The sequence below is a fragment of the Bos indicus genome, chromosome 19 (genome assembly GCF_029378745.1).
Source record: "Bos indicus isolate NIAB-ARS_2022 breed Sahiwal x Tharparkar chromosome 19, NIAB-ARS_B.indTharparkar_mat_pri_1.0, whole genome shotgun sequence".
Taxonomy (NCBI): Eukaryota; Metazoa; Chordata; class Mammalia; order Artiodactyla; family Bovidae; genus Bos; species Bos indicus.
This window is the reverse complement of record NC_091778.1, coordinates 53,821,635-53,840,759: the sequence shown is the minus strand read 5'-3', so window position 1 is coordinate 53,840,759 and position 19,125 is coordinate 53,821,635. Positions and strand designations below refer to the sequence as shown.

The 19,125-nt window shown below is 48.6% G+C and overlaps 1 protein-coding gene across 5 annotated transcripts in view; it reads right to left on the bottom strand.

Annotated features, from left to right (window-relative positions):
• TBC1D16 (TBC1 domain family member 16) overlaps positions 1-19,125 on the bottom strand; it is an 88,896-nt gene that overhangs the window by 68,592 nt on the left and 1,179 nt on the right. For 4 of the 5 annotated variants that reach the window (XM_070773936.1, XM_070773939.1, XM_070773938.1 and 1 more), the window contains exon 2: positions 522-767. In XM_070773936.1, the coding sequence (XP_070630037.1) occupies positions 522-705 (184 nt within the window). In that variant the 5' untranslated portion in view covers positions 706-767. The remainder of the gene's footprint in view (positions 1-521; positions 768-19,125) is intronic. The other variant, XM_070773937.1, reaches the window with a different exon arrangement.

Genomic DNA, 19,125 nt, shown 5'->3' with positions numbered 1-19,125 from the left:
TTCGAAACAGTGGATTTAAGCACAAAGGGTGCACAGGATCAATGATTTCCATGTCCCCAGCATCCCAGGCCTGCTTCACAACCTGCTCGGTCCTCATCCCACACTCTGGGCTGCAGGAAGGGATGAAACCACCAAGCCTGACCTGAGGGCTGTGTTCCCACCCACACTCAAGGGGGCCTGGGGGAAATCCCCCCCACCAGGCAGCTTCCTGAAGAAGACAATGCCCCACTTCCCTCCCTGCAGTCGGGGGGCTCCCGCCTCCCAGCAGCCCTCTCACAGCAGCCCTGTATACATGAATGCCCTCTTCCATTGCAAACACAGCTAATTCCCCTTCGACCGTCCTGCCTCCCCTCCGTGAGTCAAATGTCACTGGTGTGCTTCCCAGATGGGGAAATTAGGGCAAACAGGGAAGTGATGCAGGAGCTTGCTAACTTCAGAGAGATCAGCCAGCTCTCCCCGGGCCTGGACCCCAAACCTTCTTCTCCCAGCCCGTGACCCCACGTTCCCTGCACCGGACTCACCTGGGTGGTGTTCCCCCAGCCCCTGCAGCCCCTCTGGGGGATGCACACAGACATTGTTCTTGGAGTAGATGATCTCCCCATCCAGGACGGAGGGGGGCCCGCTGCCGCCGCCACCACCTGGGGTAAGGGTCAGGAGGTCCGAGGCTTTGGAGGAGGCCCGGCGAAGGAGGCGGCCCAGAGACATTGCCGAGGCAGTGTTTCCATCCTCCGCACACTTGGGCCCAGATGGGGCTCTTCCAGACCTGCCTGGGGGAGGAAGAGAGAGGACAGGCATGGCCCAAGGTCATCAACATGGACGGGGCATTCCTGGGGCAGCATCGTGTCCCACACCAGTAAGCGTAAACGGAAGCTATGCAACCACGGAAGGGGTCCTGCTAGCACAAGGCCATACAGAGGAAATGGGTTCTCAACTGTGGTGTGACGGACACTCGGGGCTGGGCCATTCTTAGTGGTGGTGGCTGTCCTGTGCCTTGTAGGGTGTTTTACAGCATCCGTGGCCTCGACTCACCAGATTCCACTAGCACCCGTTTCCACTATGACAACCAAAAATGTCTCCAGCATTGCAAATATCCTTCGAAGGCAAAATCACCCCATGAAGAACCAGTCTAGGGAATTCCCTGGCAGTGAAGTGGTTAGAACTGGGCACTTTCACTGCTGTGGGCCCAAGTTCAATCTCTGGTTGGGAACTAAGATCCCACAAGCCCAAAGTGTCCACCTCCTACAAAAGGACTGGTCTAGAGGAACCTGTTGGAGAAGGCAATGGCAACCCACTCCAGTACTCTTGCCTGGAAAATCCCATGGACGGAGGAGGCTGGTGGGCTGCGGTCCATGGGGTCGCTGAGTCGGACACGACTGAGCAACTTTACTTTCACTTTTCACTTTCATACACTGGAGAAGGAAATGGCAACCCACTCCAGTGTTCTTGCCTGGAGAATCGAAGGGACGGGGGAGCCTGGTGGGCTGCCGTCTATGGGGTCATGCAGAGTCGGACACGACTGAAGCTACTCAGCAGCAGCAGCAGAGGAACTTGTTCCTACAGCAGTTCAGTCGCTCAGTCATGTCTGACTCTTTGCAACCCCATGGACTGCAGCACGCCAGGCTTCCCTGTCCATCACCAACTCCCGGAGCTTGCTCAAACTCATGTTTGTTGAGTCGGTGATGCCATTCAACCATCTCATCCTCTGTCATCCCCTTCTCCTGCCTTCAATTTTCCCCAGCAACAGGGTCTTTTCTAATGAGTCAGTTCTTCACATCAGGTGGCCAAAGTATTGGAGTTCCAGCTTCAGTATTAGCCCTTCCAATGAATACTCAGGACTTATTTCCTTTAGGATCGACTGGTTTGATCTCCTTGCTGTCCAAGGGACCCTCAAGAGTCTTCTCCAACACCACAGTTCAAGCAAGAATACTGGCGTGGGTTGCCAGGCCCTCCTCCAGGAGATCTTCCCAACCCAGGGGTCAAACCCAGGTCTCCTGCATTGCAGGTAGATTCTTTACCATCTGAGCCACCAGGGAAACCTCCAGGCTTTCTCTGCTCAGGGTTCACCACTGTGTCCATTCCTTCCTAAGGTTCTCAGCCCTCTGCTTCCCAGGGGGTGTCCTGGTTATCCCTCTTCCTTCCTACCCCTCCAGGTCTTCTCCATCCTCACCTGACCCATGTATCATCATCCCAAAGCCCAACCTCTTGTCCTAACACATGCTGGCCGCCTCTGCTGGGAAGGGGACACAAGTGATAGACAAAGGACTCGAGTTAACACCCAACTCATTCTTTAAAAAAAATAAACTAGGAATCAAAGAATCAGCTTGAGAACATATACAGAACTCCTAAAGACTCCCTGCAAAAAGGAGCAATATCCCAACTGAAAAAGCAGGCGATTCACAGAAGAGGAAACGGAGGGACTGAGAACATGAAATGAAAACCTAACACCTGACACACTGGCAAAAGCAATGTTAATTCCAGCAAAAATGAAACAGAAGCCCAGGCAGCAGCTATGTGAACCAACCAAATGTTCCTGTCCATGGAGCTCATGAAGGCTGCCTACCAAGCTGGGAGTGCCTACCATGGGCAAGATGTCATCTGTGTAAATGAACAGATGTTTGGAAAGCTAGTTCCTGGTCTGAGACCCAGGCCACACTGGGCAGGGTGCAGGCCAGCCTCAAAGGGTGAGGTGGCTGGAATGGGAGTGTCGCAGATGGGCTGCAATTCCAACTCTCAGAGAAAGAAACAAAAAAAAGACTTGAAGCCAATATGATAAAGTCATTGACTGGGAATAGATAAACAAAACAGAGTCTGCCCACATGATGGGGTATTACTGAACCTTCAGAAGGAGAGAAATTCTGACACTTGCTACAACATGGATGGAACTTGAGGACATACTCAGTGAAACCAGCCAGTCACAGAAGGACAGATACTGTATTTACATGAGGTGCCTGGGACAGTCAAACACACAGAGACAGAGCACAGAAGGGTGGGTGCCCAGGGCTGGGTGAGGGCTGGGGAGTTAGAGTTTAATGGGGAGAGTTACTGTTTGGGAAGATGAAGAAGTTATGGAAATGGATGCTGGTGATGGCTGCACAACATAGACCCAAATGTCCCCCGTGCTGCTGAACTGTCACTTGAAAATGGTTAAGACCCCAGAGTCCTCACAACCAGGGAATTCCCTGTGTCATGTATATTTTACCACAATAAAGTTTTTTTAAATTATCAACTGCAGGAGGTTCTCAGGGTAAATTATATCGTTCTTCGCACTTTCTGCATTTTGTACACTTACCCCTAAATCCAGGGCTGATTTAGGATGGTCCCTAAATGGAGTTCTCTTTGTGTCCAGTGCTTGGACAGTTTCTTGGGGCAGACGGCAGGGACGAGGGGGCCATCTGGCTCAGCAGGGGAGAGGTGGTCTTGGCGCTAATTTCCTTCAATGTCTTGGGACCAGGCGGCTGAAGGCTGGATCCTCAGCCCCTTATGGCTCTCTGGTTGCTCCTCTGAACCCCTTGCTCTGATCTCCCCTCTACCTGTATATTTCCAGTTATGTCTGGGGCTACTAACTCTCCCAAACACAGTTCCATGGCACCCCCACCCCCCAGAGCCACTCTTCCATCCCTGCACCTTTACCTAGAGAAATCCACCACTCTCTTCTCTGTCATTGCTGAAGTTCCTAAGGGACCAGCCCTGGGGACCCAGGACCAGCTGGGGTCCTTGCCTTCTCATCCCAGAAGCCCCTCCATCTCGGCCATGTCCAGGGTCCCGAATCCACCCTTTCTCAGGCATCCCCCAAGCCTGAGACCCCACTTTCAATGTGGGTTACAGAATCAAGTTGACCCCTCAGCCCCAGAAATGGTAAGCTGGCTCTGTAAAGGGCCAGAAAGGAAATATTTTTGGCTCTGTGGGCCCAATGGTCACCATGGAGACTACTCAACTCTTCCCTGTTGGGTGAAAGTAGGCAGTTCTCAGGCAGCTGTGACTGTGCTCCCACCAGACTGTTTGCTTCCCTGGTGGCTCAGATGGTAAGGAATCTGCCTGCAATGCAGGAGACCCAGGTTCAATTCCTGGGTTTGGAAGATTTCCTGGAGAAGGGAATGGCTACCCACTCGAGTATTCTTGCCTGAAGAATTCCATGGACAGAAAAGCCTGGCAGGCTACAGTCCATGGGGTCATAAAGAGTCAGACATGACTGAGACACTAACACTTTCACTTCATTTCACTCACGCCAGTTCCATATAATTCTGATGTCACACAGGAAAATCCTTCGATTTTTTCCAATCATTTAATATGTCATAACCAAGCTTCCCTGGTGGCTCAGTGGTAAAGAATCTGCCTGCCAATGCAGGAGACATGGGTTCCATCCCTGATCTGGGAAAATGCCACCGAGCAACTAAGCCCGTGTGCCGCAACTACTGAGCCTTGTTCTGAAGCCTGGGAACCACAACTACTGCGCCCACATGCTGTAACTACTGAAGCCCGAGCGCCCTAGAGCCCATGCTCCACAGCAAAAGAAGCCACTACACTGAGGAGAAGCCCATGCACCACGAGAGAATAGCCCCTGCTCACTGCAACTAGAGAAACGCCCTCGCAGCAACCAAGACCCAGCATAGCCAAAAATAAACTCAATAAATAAAATTATGAAAAACAAATGTCAGAACCAGCCTTAGCCCGTGCACCGTACAAAACAGGCAGAAGGCTGGATTTGGTTCACGGGCTACACGTGGCCAACCCCTGGCTCAGACCACTTTCTGGAGACTCAGGGTAGGGCTGTTCCTTGCTACCCAAACCCCCTCCAGGCCAACTTTTGGGGAAGCCTTCTGTCCTCCCCAGGTTGAGGGGGCGTCTCCCTTGTCTTAACCACTGGGTTCTCCTGCCTGAACACACAACATCTGACCAAGATTTGAAACTTAAATCACACTGGAACCTACACATCAGAATATGTGTTTTCTTTCCAATTAATCACCTGATAAAGCTATATTCCAATTCTAATGATGACTTCATTCCATTCGTCTAGAATATTTTTAGAATTCAAGAATCACTCCAGAATTACAAGATCAGTTAATGAGCCATTCAAGAAAATGAATTCCCCTCTCCAGATCAGCACTGCCCAGGAGACATACAATGTGAGGCCTCATATGCAATTTTAAATTTCCTAGTAGCTGCACTTTTAAAAAGTAAAAAGAAAGAAATGAGGGAAATTCATTTTAACAATATGTTTTTAGTTAAGCCATTATATCCCCAATAGTATCACTTCAGCGTGTAATCAATATGGAAAAATTACTGATGAGCTATTTTACATTCTTTACATCTCCAGAGTCTGGTTTATATTTTGAACATAAGCACACCTAGGTTCAGACCAGCCGTGGTCCAGGTGCTTAGTGGCCTCCTGGGGCCCACAGCCTCCGGGTGGGCAAGACTGGGGCAGGGCTGGGGCCCTACCTCCTTCTGAGCCTCAAATGGTATTACTAATACTTAGTGTAATTGCCCTAACTGCCAGAATGAGCTGCAAACAACGCTCAGCTGATTCCAAAAACCACACCATCTTTAAGTGAAGACAGTTTGCCACCGTTGAGGATAATCAAAAGAATGTGCTGAAAGCTCTGAAGGGGATTCCAAAATACAAGTGTTCACAATATAGCATTTTCCCCACATCGGCTGTGAAATCCCACTGCAGCCCTGGGAAACGAGTCCTAGCAGCACAGTTTTGCAAACGAGAAAACACGTACTGTACACCCCAAGTCACTCAGTGAGCGACACACCTGGACGGGAGAACTTTGTCCTCTGTGCTTGGAGTTCCAGCTTCTAGGTGCCCCCACCCAGCCTGGGTAAGCAAGGACAATTCCCCAGCTCCACCCGCAAGGCTGTTCAAGGGTGGGAGATAATCTGCTTCTCGGAGATCCCACAAGTCTGTTAAACATTAGCCACAAATATTTACTCTCTTCAGAAAATGTTCATTTATTTTTTTCAATGTATTTGTTCCTTCATGAACCTATTTCGTCTCAATTAAAACTGGTTCCCAATCTCTGCTCTCTTTCAAACTAAAAGTGGAGACTCCTTGACCTATTTTTTTTAAAGCTTTTTCTTTTTTTAATTATGAAAAGTGTTCAGAGAAGTGTCAATATAAAGAACACATGTCCCTGAACTCACAACAACCCAAAAATATCTGTGTATTTTCTACTATCTTCTGTGTCTATCTTAACAAAACAAAACCACCTACTGGAATTATATCATATCTTGCTTTCTGTTATAACATATTTTTCCATGTGTTAGAAGCAAAAATGTGTCCCCTTAAAATTCATATTAAAGTTCTCACCCCCACATTTCATGTGTGTGTGTGTGCTAGTTGCTCAGTCGTGTCTGACTCTTTGCAACCCCAGGGACTGTAGCCTGCCAGGCTCCTCTGTCTGTGGAATTCTACAGGCAAGAATACTGGCGTGCATTGCCATTCCCTTCTCCAGACCCTGGGATCGAACCCAGGTCTCCTGCATTGCAGGCAGAGTCTTTACCATCCTAGCCACAAGGGAAGCCCCTACACTTTATAATTCAACATTATTTGAAAGTAGCTTCTATATAGAGATAATCACGTCAGAATTAGGTCATTAGGGTGGGCCCTGATCCAGTGGCTGGTGTCCTTTATTATTATTTTGAAGAATATTTGTTTATTGGGCTGCACCAGGTCTCAGTTGCCGCACGCAAGGTCTTTAGTTGCAGCCTGTGGGATCTAGTTCCTTGATCAGGGATCAAACCCAGGTCCCCTGCATTGGGATCTTGAAGTCTTTGCCATTGGTTCACCAGGGAAGTCCATGGTGCCATTTAAAAAGAGGACATTTGGAGACAGACACAGGTATACAAGGAGAATGTAGCGTGAACATGAAGACAACTCTCTACAAGCCAAGGAGGGAGGCCTCAGAAGGAACCAACCCTTCAAAATCTCAGGTCTCCTGACTCTGAAACTGTAAGAAAACTGATTTCTGTTGCTTAAGACACCCAGTTTGTGGTACTTTTTATGGCAGTCACAGAAAACTAATACACCATATTATTAACTAATTAAAAAATCCAAAATGTCAACCCTCCATCTTAACCGCTGTAAATATATTACAAGAATGCACCATCCTTGAACCAGCCACCGTCACCAGATATTTGTCTTCCAAATAGTGGCTACCTAAATAATAAACTTCACATTTTTATGCAGAAATCTTCATCTGTATTCTGTTTTCCTAGGTTAATTTCTGGGATTGCTATTTCCTTGGGAGGCCAAACTGATATAATGTCCAGTGGATTTCTAAAAAGGTATCCGAGTTTTGAGGGATTTGACTTTTTGCTAATTTGGTCATTGCAAAATGGTTTTCTGATAATCCATTTGCTTGAGTGGGTTGCCTTATTTGTATTAAACATTTGTGTTCTACCTGTGAATTGTCTATTGGTGTACTTTGCCAGTATTTCTGCTGGGGTGTCGGAATCCTTATTGATAGGAAAGAAATATTTATATAGCAAAGATCTTAATCTTAATCTTTTGCTGTATGTATATTTTCCCTAATCTGTTGTTTGCCTTTAAATCGTGTTACCTATTTTGAAATACAGACGTTTTAAACATCTAGGCAAACCGATGGTAACTTTCCCTTAGTGATTTTTTTTTATCAGTTTTACACTTTATATCATTCTTCCCAAGCCAAAAATCCATTAATTGTTGGCTTATATTTTCATCTAATTTTCTTATGGTTCCATTTTCAATGAACTACTTCTGATATTTCAAAAAGTCTAATTCAAAGTATACATTTACCTGAAAAAAATCACACATTCACCAGCTCATTGAATGAGTGTTTGTGTTGTTTTTATCACTATTTCCCATTTTTATTGTATACTATTATTTGATTTAAAAATAGGGAGATCAATTAAAGCTTAATAAAACTTGGATACTTGTCATATACAAACTTATGAGAAATTTTAAAAAGGTGGGGGAGGGGGATATGGGGGAAGGGGAGGGTCATGTTAACCTCTTTCCCCAGCAACCACCCCCACTCCACTGCAGCACCACCGTTACAGTAAATTTCAGAAACTCGATGGCCTTCCCTTCACACCATCGATCATGGAAGCCCCTCTCCTCTGTGGGGACTGGCAGCTCCCCCGGGTGTACCGTAAACCAGGCTCTGCTCATAGGCAGCTGACATGGTGACTGCACCCAGCCAGTGCAGTCCTTCTCAGGATCCGCCAGCCACAGCTTCTTCATCTGGGCCAAAGCAAGGAACCCAGAGCAAGCTCTCCAAACATGCCCTGCCTGCCCACATCCCCACCCCCTGCAGTCCTTTCCCCTGGAATCCCCCTTACTGCCTTATTTTGCTTCTGTTGAAAGAGATGGCTTGTTGCTATTTAGAAGGCAAGGCCCATGTATCCAGAATGCCTCACCCAGCGGGGCCTGCCAGGGGCCCCTCACCTGCACCCAGGCCAAGAGTGACAATCGCCTGTCACATAGTGCCCCCCAGCTCCACAGTCACAGCTTGTGTCTGGTGGCCAACCTCCATAGGGAAGCCAGGCAACACACGAGTCCGCAGAGGTTGGGTTCCTTGCTTGGTGTGAATTTCTATTCTGCTCCCACCATCCGTGTTGGCAGATTCCTAACTTGGCAGTTCTATCCGAGTCCTCCAGCTGGTGAACATAAATCTGAGTTTACCCCTACCCTGTCGGAAGAGAGGGAAGGAAAAGAATCCCAGAGAGCACAGTTGCTGAAAGGCCTCCACCTCCCGGATGAGAATGGAGGCCCTCCCCGCGCAAAGCTCAGGATAGCGCCCTTGGGGTGCAGCTGCCCCAAATCGAGCAGAGCTGCTAAGAGAGGAGGGCTTGTCCAGAACAGCACCGATGTCCAGAGGCTCTAAGGTTACCTGATGAACTGCTTCTCCAAAGCAGGGGGCTTTAAGAAACTCGGAGGACAAATCCCTACACTCTGACCCAGCAGATCTGCAGGAGGGGGCACCCAGGTGCCACCATCACCATGTGAAACTGGGAACCATTCACCTACTACTCCCCTGAACCCCCAAGGAAGGCAGAGAATCGGGCTCTGACAGGAGGCAAACCAGCCCCTCTGCTGCTCAGGCTGTGCTGTTATCAGCACAATCAATGACATGTCAGTGGCTGCCCAGGGCCTTCCCCCACCGCCTCCTCTGGTGTGTCACCAGTTGGATGTTAAGTGTTGGGTGGATTCAAGACTGCAGAAGGCCTGTCCCCTGCCCGCAGCCCAGCACCTGTCACTGGGTTAATAAACGTGGCTTGGGCCCACGTGTTACCCAGAGTAGAGGAATGTGCAGCTCTGTGTCTAGGGATGCGAAACAGAAGGAGCCAGCCTGGAGAATGGCCTTCAGAGACCTCCTGCAAGGAGGCCCCTGGGCTTCAGTGCCCACTGGTCTGGCAACGAGACCTGACGAACAGTGGGCTGGCTGGGAGCAGCTCCTCGTGTCCCCACCTGTCCCTCAGGGGTGTCCCTATGACCCCGGGGTGGTGGAAAGGTTTATGATCAGAGCCATGTGGCTCCTGCTTCACAGATAAGCCACACATGTGCAGAGCAGTGTCCAGCTCCTTTAGGGTCCCTAGATCCACCCGGGGAGAAGGCAATGGCACCCCACTCCAGTACTCTTGCCTGGAAAATCCCATGAATGGAGGAGCCTGGTAGGCTGCAGTCCATGGGGTCGCTAAGAGTCGGGCACGACTGAGCAACTTCACTTTCACTTTTCACTTTCATGCATTGGAGAAGGAGATGGCAACCCACTCCAGTGTTCTTGCCTGGAGAATCCCAGGGACGGGGGGAGCCTGGTGGGCTGCTGTCTCTGGGGTCGCACAGAGTCGGACACAACTGAAGCGACTTAGCAGCACCAGCAGCAGCAGATCCACCCGACCAGACCCCTGGGAAGCAGCGGGCCCCTTTGTACTACTGTTAAGTCCCCCGCCTAGATTTCTAACATCGGGCTGTCCTGGCCCTTCAATGTCCACTGCCGGAATCATTTCCTCTGTGTCGACCATTGAAGGGGAAGCTGTGTCTGGAGCAGAGCACATGCCTGGGCTTCTGACAGGCTTGGTGAGGAGTTAGAAGGCCAGAGGCTGGGGGAGCGCTGGGAAGAGGGTTTGGTGGAGCAGGGTGGGGATGAGGAGGGCCTGCCCCCCCACTCCCCTGACCAGCTGTCTCCCGGCGGAGCCCACATCACATTCCTCTCCCAGCCCCTCTGCTTGCAGGCTCTCAGGCTTCAGTGATTGGCCTTAGAGAGGAAAAGTCTTGGCCTTGGGGCCAATCCCACCTTCAAGCCGCACCTACAGCTCCCATGGGCACCCTCTGAACACTTGCCACCCTCTCCTGACCCTGAGGCTATGTCCTAACTAGGAGCCCCCAGAGGGTTCAACAGGCTGGGGGCGGGGCAGGAGTTGGAGCCAAGCCGAGACAGGGGGGCAGCCTGGGAGGGGCCCCCTGTCTCCTCCAAGGTACACTCCTGGGGTCCGTGGGGAGCACATGACTGCTCCAGAGCAGGGTCCATATCACAGCCAACAGGAGGGGCAGCTGGAACTTTTCTGGGGTGCACTACACAAGGGTCACGGCTCTGAAGGAGATGGTGGAGGCAATCCTTCAAAGACGTCAGGGCTGGGGCTCAGGCCAAGGAAAAGGGTCATTGCCAGGCCAGAGGGGGGCTGATGCGTCCAGTTCAGTTCAGTTCAGTCGCTCAGTCATGTCTGACTCTTTGCGACCCCATGAATTGCAGCACGCCAGGCCTCCCTGTCCATCACCAACTCCCGGAGTTCACCCAAACTCATGTCCATCGAGTTGGTGATGCCATCCAGCCATCTCATCCTCTGTCGTCCCCTTCTCCTCCTGCTCCCAATCCCTCCTAGCATCAGAGTCTTTTCCAATGAGTCAACTCTTCACATGAGGTGGCCAAAGTACTGGAGTTTCAGCTTTAGCATCAGTCCTTCCAAAGAACACCCAGGGCTGATCTCCTTTAGAATGGATTGGTTGAATCTCCTTGCAGTCCAAGGGACTCTCAAGAGTCTTCTCCAATACCACAGTTCAAAAGCATCAATTCTTCGGTGCTCAGCTTTCTTCACAGTCCAACTCTCACATCCATACATGACTACTGGAAAAACCATAGCCTTGACTAGATGGACCTTTGTTGGCAAAGTAATGTCTCTGCTTTTGAGTATGCTATCTAGGTTGGTCATAACTTTCCTTCCAAGAAGTAAGCGTCTTTTAATTTCATGGCTCCAATCACCATCTGTAGTGATTCTGGAGCCCCCAAAAATTAAGTCTGACACTGTTTCCACTGTTTCCCCATCTATTTCCCATGAAGTGATGGGACCCGATGCCTAAGGACCCATAAAATGGAGGAGAGACTGGTAGGAAGGGAGGCAGAGCTAATCAAGGGCCTGACCCCTGCACCGTGGGCTGGGATGACAGAGGCTGTTTGGAAGGAGCCATTGGGAGGAGTAGGAACAGGTATGCAGAAAAGCTCCCGGCCAGAGGAGTGGCCCGGGTGGAGGGGAGGGAAGAGTCCTGGAGATGGATGGGGGTGATGGCCGCACAAGGATGAGAATACATTTAATGCTGTAGAATTATGTGCTTCAAAGTGTTCAGTATTCAAAATCTGCTGTGTGTACTTTATCACAGGGAAAAAATAGTAATAATAGTGGAACCTGGAGAGGGTGTACAGATTCTCCGTTCCGCCCTAAAAAAATAACAATATTAATCTTTTAAAAAAACGTCTGGGACCAGGAAGCTTGCAGCCAAAGAGGCCAGGATGAAGTGGAATGGTATGGATGGAGAAAAGGAAAAGGACAGGGAGCTTGAGGCCAGTAACAAAGGAAGCTCAGGTCCCTGCACTGAGGGCAGGCTGCCAGCAGCAATGCCAGGGCCTGGCAAAGACCAAGCAACCCGATGACAGATCTTCTAATGTCCCCGAATCCACAAGATGCATGACCTTGAACAGTTCTTGAGCAGATGTGCAGAGCAGTTTATACCCGGGGTCTTTGGGACCTGGAGTCCTGCAGGGAACAAAGATTCCCACCCCACTGGGAGACCAGAAAACTGTGCTCTGGAAAGGTTGCCAGGTACAGAACCTGGAGCAAGCAGAACACCCAGGTCCCCTTCACAGATCTGGGGTCTTTCTATGGGCCAGTCTGACTCTCCTCCTTACCTGGATAGAGGTGGGGACCTGGAGAGGGTGTACGGAGAGGACCTGTACAAGGGGACCCTCTCGTACAATCTAAAACTGCTACCAGCAGAGATCTTGAGACACACAAAACCAGTGATGTCTATAGTCAGAAACAGCTATCTGACTTTTTGCATCTCTACTAAGGATTCAGTGTCAATTGAAATAAAAAAGCAGCTTGAGATGCTCAAAGCACTTTGTACCAATATTATAAATCCTCTCCCAAATCCTGAGAGATGAAGGGTGGATAGAGAAACAGCTCCAGGTAGAACCGTGACAACGATTTAAAAAACAAAAAACAAAAAACAAAATCTCATTCTCCTTGAATGCATTCATTTAATATTTTTACTTTTAAAATGGTTACGTTCTTAGCAGTATTGTTGATCTTAGATTATAAGCTCCTGAGCCCACAACATCTCTGAGAAGTTCCTTTTATGAAGGGCTATCTTCAGTAGAGTTCCAAATGCCATGTTTTTGTTGATGGAAAGGAGAGCGATGCCAACCTGGCAGTTGGCACAAGGAATACAGAAATGGAGTCAGGCCAAGATCTGGAATGTGCATTAGCTTGAGTATGCAAAAAAAGGCAATGATTTTAAAAGATATAAAATAAAAATGCCAGTGCTGGCTTTTAACCATCTCTGATCAATGTATGAATACACGTTGAATTCTGTGCTGCTCTGAGCCATCAGAAACCACTGGGTAGGACCACATTTTTTACAAAATAGGCTATTGTATAATTTGAAAGAAAAGATCAACTTGGCCTCTCCTCAGAAAACACACACACACACATACACACACACGCTCATGAAACAAAAGACTGCAGAAACTCCTAGACTAGGGAGTCATTCTTCCTATTAACCTGCAACTCCTTAAGAATTAGAACATCTTTGAGAACTATTCTTGGTCCTCCGTGACTTGCAGGAGTAAGTCACACTGGTGATGAAGGTAGCTCAAGTTTGCTTCCAGGAGGAGAGAGGTTTTGAGGTGGTTGGAGAGTGGGGAGAGGGTGCCAATAGAAGAGAGATGTCAGAAACCGCAGCAGCCCCAAGAGAAGCAGGGTGGGGCCTGGGAAGGATAGCAGATTTCTTCTCTCCCAGCCCTGTTCAGAACTGGCCCTGACATGCTGGGTTGGAGCCAGTGGGCAGCAGCAGGCCTGCTGTTAACCACACATGTTCCCTCCTCCCTCCCCAGGAGCCACGTGGCCACTGACACTCGGCCCAGAGGAAGCGAGGCTTTTTTAACTCCACATGGCAGTGGTGGGGTGGGGCTCTCCTCTAGCTAATATTTACAGGGGGAAAGTTAAGAATCTATTACCTTCCCTGGTGGCCCAGTGGTTAAGAATCTGCCTGCCAGTGTAGGGGACATGGGTTTGATCCCTGGTCTGGGAAAATCCCACATGACCCGGAACAACTAAGCCCGTGAACCACAACTACTGAAGCCTGTGTGCCTAGAGCCCGTGCTCTACAATTAGAGAAGTCGCTGCAATGAGATACCCGTGCGTTGCAACAAAGAGTAGCCCCCACTTGCCACAACTAGAGAAAGCCCAAGCACAGCAACAAGGACCCAGCACAGCCAAAAGAAGCCTGAAGAATTCTTTTTTAAAAAAGAAACTATTACCCCAAATTCATTCCCCAAGATTTAGTGATTTAGACCCAGCGAAAGTCCTCCTAGATAGGGAGGTAAAGTCACCAAAAAAGACAGAAATGAGCAAAACACAGATGCAGAAATGACATCCTTTAGAAAAGACTCAAGTCTCCCTTCCTGCTTCCTTCACAAAGCACTTCTATCCCCAGTGTATTGGCTACTGTAACAAGTCACCACAAAAATAGAGACTTACAACAATACAGTGTATTATCTTGCAGTTCCAGAGGCCAGAGGTCAACCCAGGTCTCACTGGGCTAACCTCAGGTGTCAGCAGGGCTGGGTTCCTTCCTGAGGTTCCAAGGGACAATCCATTCTCCTGTCTTTTCCAGCTAGAATCCACGTACATCCCTTGGCTCATGGCCCCTTCCTTCTCTTTCAAAGCCGGCAGTGCAGGTGCTGTTTTTCTCATAGGGCATCACTCTGACACTGACTCTGGCCCGGTCTTTCACTTTCAAGAACCCTGTGATGACACGGCCTCACTGGATAATCCAGGACAATCTCTCCACATCACAGTCAGCCAACAGGCAACTTTAATTCCATCTGCAACTTGAATCCCCTTTGCCACATGACCCAATACAGTCACAAGGTCCCAGAACTAGGAAGTAACATCTGGACATCTGGGGACTGCTCTTCTGCCAACCACATCACACCAAGGACACTGTAAAGAGCTGACTTCTAACTCTCCAGGGGACTTTCCATCTCCACTGTCCATCAAACTTCCATTCAGAGCAACTAGCCTTTAAGCAATATGATGAGAACCTGGGCCTAGACGTTGCAGAGGGGAGACCCAGCCTCTGCGACAGCTGGACAGGACAGAGGAAAGCTGTGCACAGACAAGTGCCAGAGCCTTGGTTCCTGTGCTGGTGTAAGGCACTGGTGGTGGTTTAGTCACCAAATCGTGTCCAACCCTTTTGCGACCCCATGGACTGTAGCCCGCCAGGCTCCTCTGTTCATGGGATTTCCCAGGCAAGAATATTGGAGTGGGTTGCCTTCTCCAGGGGGATCTTCCCAACCCCATACCTCTCCTGCATTGCAGGCAAATTTTTTACCACTGAGCCACCAGGGAAGCCCCTGTGCTATTGTAAGAAGCTGCATCAATTCCCAAATGGAAAACAAATAGAGCAAAGGTGCAGACACCTCTTGAACCTTTCTAAGAAGACGAAAGAAACAGGGCAGCCTGGATCCGGCAGGAGGGAGGCTCTGCCCAGACTTCTCCCGTTCACTGTTCTGTGCCATGTCCCTGCCGCAAGGCCACCCTGGGTCAACAGGACAAGTGTGGTCCTGGCAGCTCATGATCTGGCAGTTCCCGCACACCTGCCACAGCCCACGTCCACTGTGACAGCTGTCCATTGCAGCGAGGGGGAAGCAGGTAGGGAGTGGGGCTGATGAACCCTTAGGGGGATGTGTTGTGTGGCAAAGCCCACAGGTGATTCTTCCCCCGAACTTGCCACTGTCACACTGCTCAGGAGCAAACTGCTCTGAGCTCTGGTCACCTGCCAGATGACCAGAAGAAACTGGTTCATCTGCTTTGCCCTCAAAGACCAATCAACACAGAGCAGGGACAAGGTAATGCCATCTTAAACACGAGCCAGGCACATGCAAACAAGGAATGTTTTCCTCTCATAAAACATCTGCTGCTAATACACCTCACAAGAGGCCCCGATTTTCTCTCCCAGAACCAGGCACATGCACCGCAGTCTTTTTGGGAACATCCAGTTTTGCAGTTCAATAGGTGATATAAATATTGCAGATCAGGAACCTTTTCTTTGGGGTGCACAGTTTGGGGAAGTTGGGTCTCCTTCAGTCTCGTTGCCCAGATAAGACACCTGGGAGCTGATATCACCCCTCTTCTTATTTGCATTTAAGTTCAAATTATGGGATCATTGCAGAAGAGAAATATATTTGCTGCACTTGCATTTTGCATTCAGGATTAACATGGAAAAGATCGTGGCCCAAAGATAGGGCTGCTGTGCATGGGGCCCTCTGTGTTGAAGTGAGGACAACACAGTCAACTTGCAGTTAAATCGAAGGAACGAAGTTTAGGGCAGAAATCCCAGAGCTGGGGCCCTGGGCCAACTGCCATAAGGAAAAAGGACCCTCAAGAGGCCGTGACTGGAGAAGACAGTTAAAGAAACGAGGGTGAGGGAAGATCTGGTGGCCTGCTTAGCTGTTTTTCCTCTCCCAACTGTCCAGTTGTCACTTTGATTATCGCCCACTCCTTGGAAAACCCCAAAGCCTCTGCCTGTCCAGAGAAAGACCATCTGCTGCCCATGCCCCTGGACAGAAAATACCCTCAAACCACCTCCCCCAACGCGCCAAGGAAGGGGGGCCTTCAAGGAGAAACAGGCTTAAAGATGAGTCAGGATCCACACTGAGGAAGGACTAAACCCAAAAAGCAAGGAAAAGGGTAAAGCCAACCAGGAAACCACTGACCAACCACAAAGTGGATGAGGGGCATCTGACCTGTACATTGCGCCTATAAACTTGAACACAGAGAGGTTCTCAGTGTCTGTGGCAAAGGAGTAGGTAATGCACCACAAAACAGAAATCAAACTAGGGGAGAACATACTGACAACACTCCCGGAATGCAACACACTTGATCTTGCTCAGGGAAAGCATTTTAGCTCTAGAAACTGAAAAACCAGGACTTCCCTGGTGGTCCAGTGGCTAAGATTCTGTGTTCCTAATGCAGGGGGCCTGGGTTCGATCCCGGATCAGGGAACTAGATCCCACATGCTGCAACTATGACCCAGCACAGCCAAATGAATATTAAAAAAAAGAAGAAATTGAAAAATCGTAAAGGTATCAAATGCCATCTGATAGATATGTCCTTTGTCCTGATTCCAATGCCAGAGAGTGTAACAAGCAATTTATCAACCACTTGAATTCAGGGTCACTCAGTGGAAAACCAGAGCAAACACCAAAGTGTGCAAGCAGGTTCAGACACAGGCTCAGGGTGCACCCCGGTGATGGTGGTCTCTATAGGAGCTAATCCAGAACGAGCATGGCTACCACATCTCCGTATGCAGTCAGGTGAGTCCATACAGACCCCTCATCTTGTATATCAGCTCTGCTGCTGCTGCTGCTGCTGCTAAGTCGCCTCAGTCGTGTCCGACTCTGTGAGACCCCATAGATGGCAGCCCCCCAGGCTCCCCCGTCCCTGGGATTCTCCAGGCAAGAACACTGGAGTGGGTTGCCATTTCCTTCTCCAATCAGCTCTAAACACCTGGAAAGACTCTCCGTTGGAGGCTCAGGCAGAGAAGGGCATGCCATTCAGATTGGATAATGCATTTGGGTTCTTTCAGTTCTTTCCTTGTGCTAGCCGTACAACTGAGGTTACTACACGCAGACGGAGAACTTGATCTTTTTTTTTTTTTTAACAAGTCTTAAGTGCCTGATTTCTCCTCTCTGAGGATGGCTATATCGGTTCAGAAGATGGAGTAAAGGACATGCTTCAGATCACATATCATCAAAGCAGATTTATTAGAGATGCAAGACCAAGTGCCCAGAGGACACGTGGGTGGTTGCTAGCATCAAAACCACCAACACGGAAGTGAGTGGGAAAAGATTCCCTATGTCATTTGCGAGGAGGTGGGGGTGGGCTGGGAGAAGTACGTGCTTTCTTTGTGCAATGGCCTCATCAACATTCATCAGTCTAATACAAATACAATAGAACAATGTACAATAACTATGTACACCAATAAAACCAACCTCCGCTGCTACAGATCCTTCATGTTTAAAGTCATCCTCCCCAACTGCACCACTGTAGGAAGCTAATTCACTAATTTTATAGGAGAGGATTCAGGCCTGTGGAGAAAACTGGGGACCCTCGGCCGGACGTGGAGGGACAAGTTAAAATCTCTACTCCAGATTTGCGTGGCCAGGCAACCTGGTCACCCTGGTGCCTGGTCCCAGGGGGACCCAGCACCCCACAATATAAAGAGTGTAAATATATCTCTGGGGAAGGAAATGGCAACACATTCCAGTATTCTTGCCTGGAAAATCTCATGGACAGAGGAGCCTGGCGGGATACAGTCCATGGGGTCGCAAAGAGTTGGACACAACTTAACAACTGAGCACACAGGAAGTTTTATTTCTTCTTTGGGTAACTATTGTTTGCACTCAAAAGAATCACAGTTTACAATTATTTTAACTTGTATTTGTATTATTTTAAAATATAGTAGTTTTTTAAATCAAACCAGTTGATTTTGTAATAATAAATGCTCACATTTTAAAACTAAAAAAAAAAAGAAAGACTCTAAATATATCTAAATGGAGAATTCCACTTCTGCTTATGATCAGCTTTCCACCTGATGAACCACATATACAAGGAACCAAAAAACAAAACCAAATATTTTTACCAATCTAGTTAAATGTGAAAAATCCAAACAGTGGTCATTAATAATAATTAAACACTTATAATTAACAAGAACTTTGAATGAGCCAGGTACTAGGTACTTTAGATAACTGTTGCAACAGAACTTTGTGACAGGTTGTATTACTCCCATTTTACAGATGGAGAAACCAAGGCACAGTAGCATTAAGTCAGTCCTATGTACTGGGTTGGTATTCAAATCCAGCAGTCTATATTTGGAGGCCATGTTTTAAACCCATGCACTGAGCTACCCAAAACCTGAGCCAGGGAGACCAGCAGTTGTAGGTAGGGTTCTACAAACCCAGAGGCTATCATCTCAGATGCCTTTACACTGAGGCCTGGGGGGCTTTTTATAGACTCAACTGAATTGATACTAGCAGCTAGTGGTGACATGGGTTAGTCCCCACTCTCTCGAATGTTTATGAATCACTTGGCAGAGTGAACCATGTTATTCTAAGTCCCTAGGGCAGGGAGAATGTGCGCATGTGAGTGGTAGGGGCAAGAGGGGAGGCAGTGTGGTAGAGTGGTTTTGTGGTACAGTGTGGTACAGTGGAGTTGGAGCATCCTGGGCCCAAGGCCTGTATTTCTGTCACTCCGGGATGCATGAACTTGGGAATTTAAATGTCGGTGTTTCTACCTGTAAAATGGGGATCACTTCAGTTCCTGATTTTATGGGTTTAATTCATGCAAAATAATCAGAATCTATTTACATAACAATCATCATGGCTGGAGGATTAAAAAATTCCACTGACAAGAATTTTCCTTAGTCATATTCTGAGACTCTGCTCTCCACAAATGCTCTACAAGCCAAGTGCACTCAGCAGAGAACAAGCCTTCCGATACCAACAGCACATGGCGGTGAATGAGTTTCACAGTTAATACTAAGAGGCTTTCTCACTTTAATAATCTTTTCTTTGCAAAAGTTTT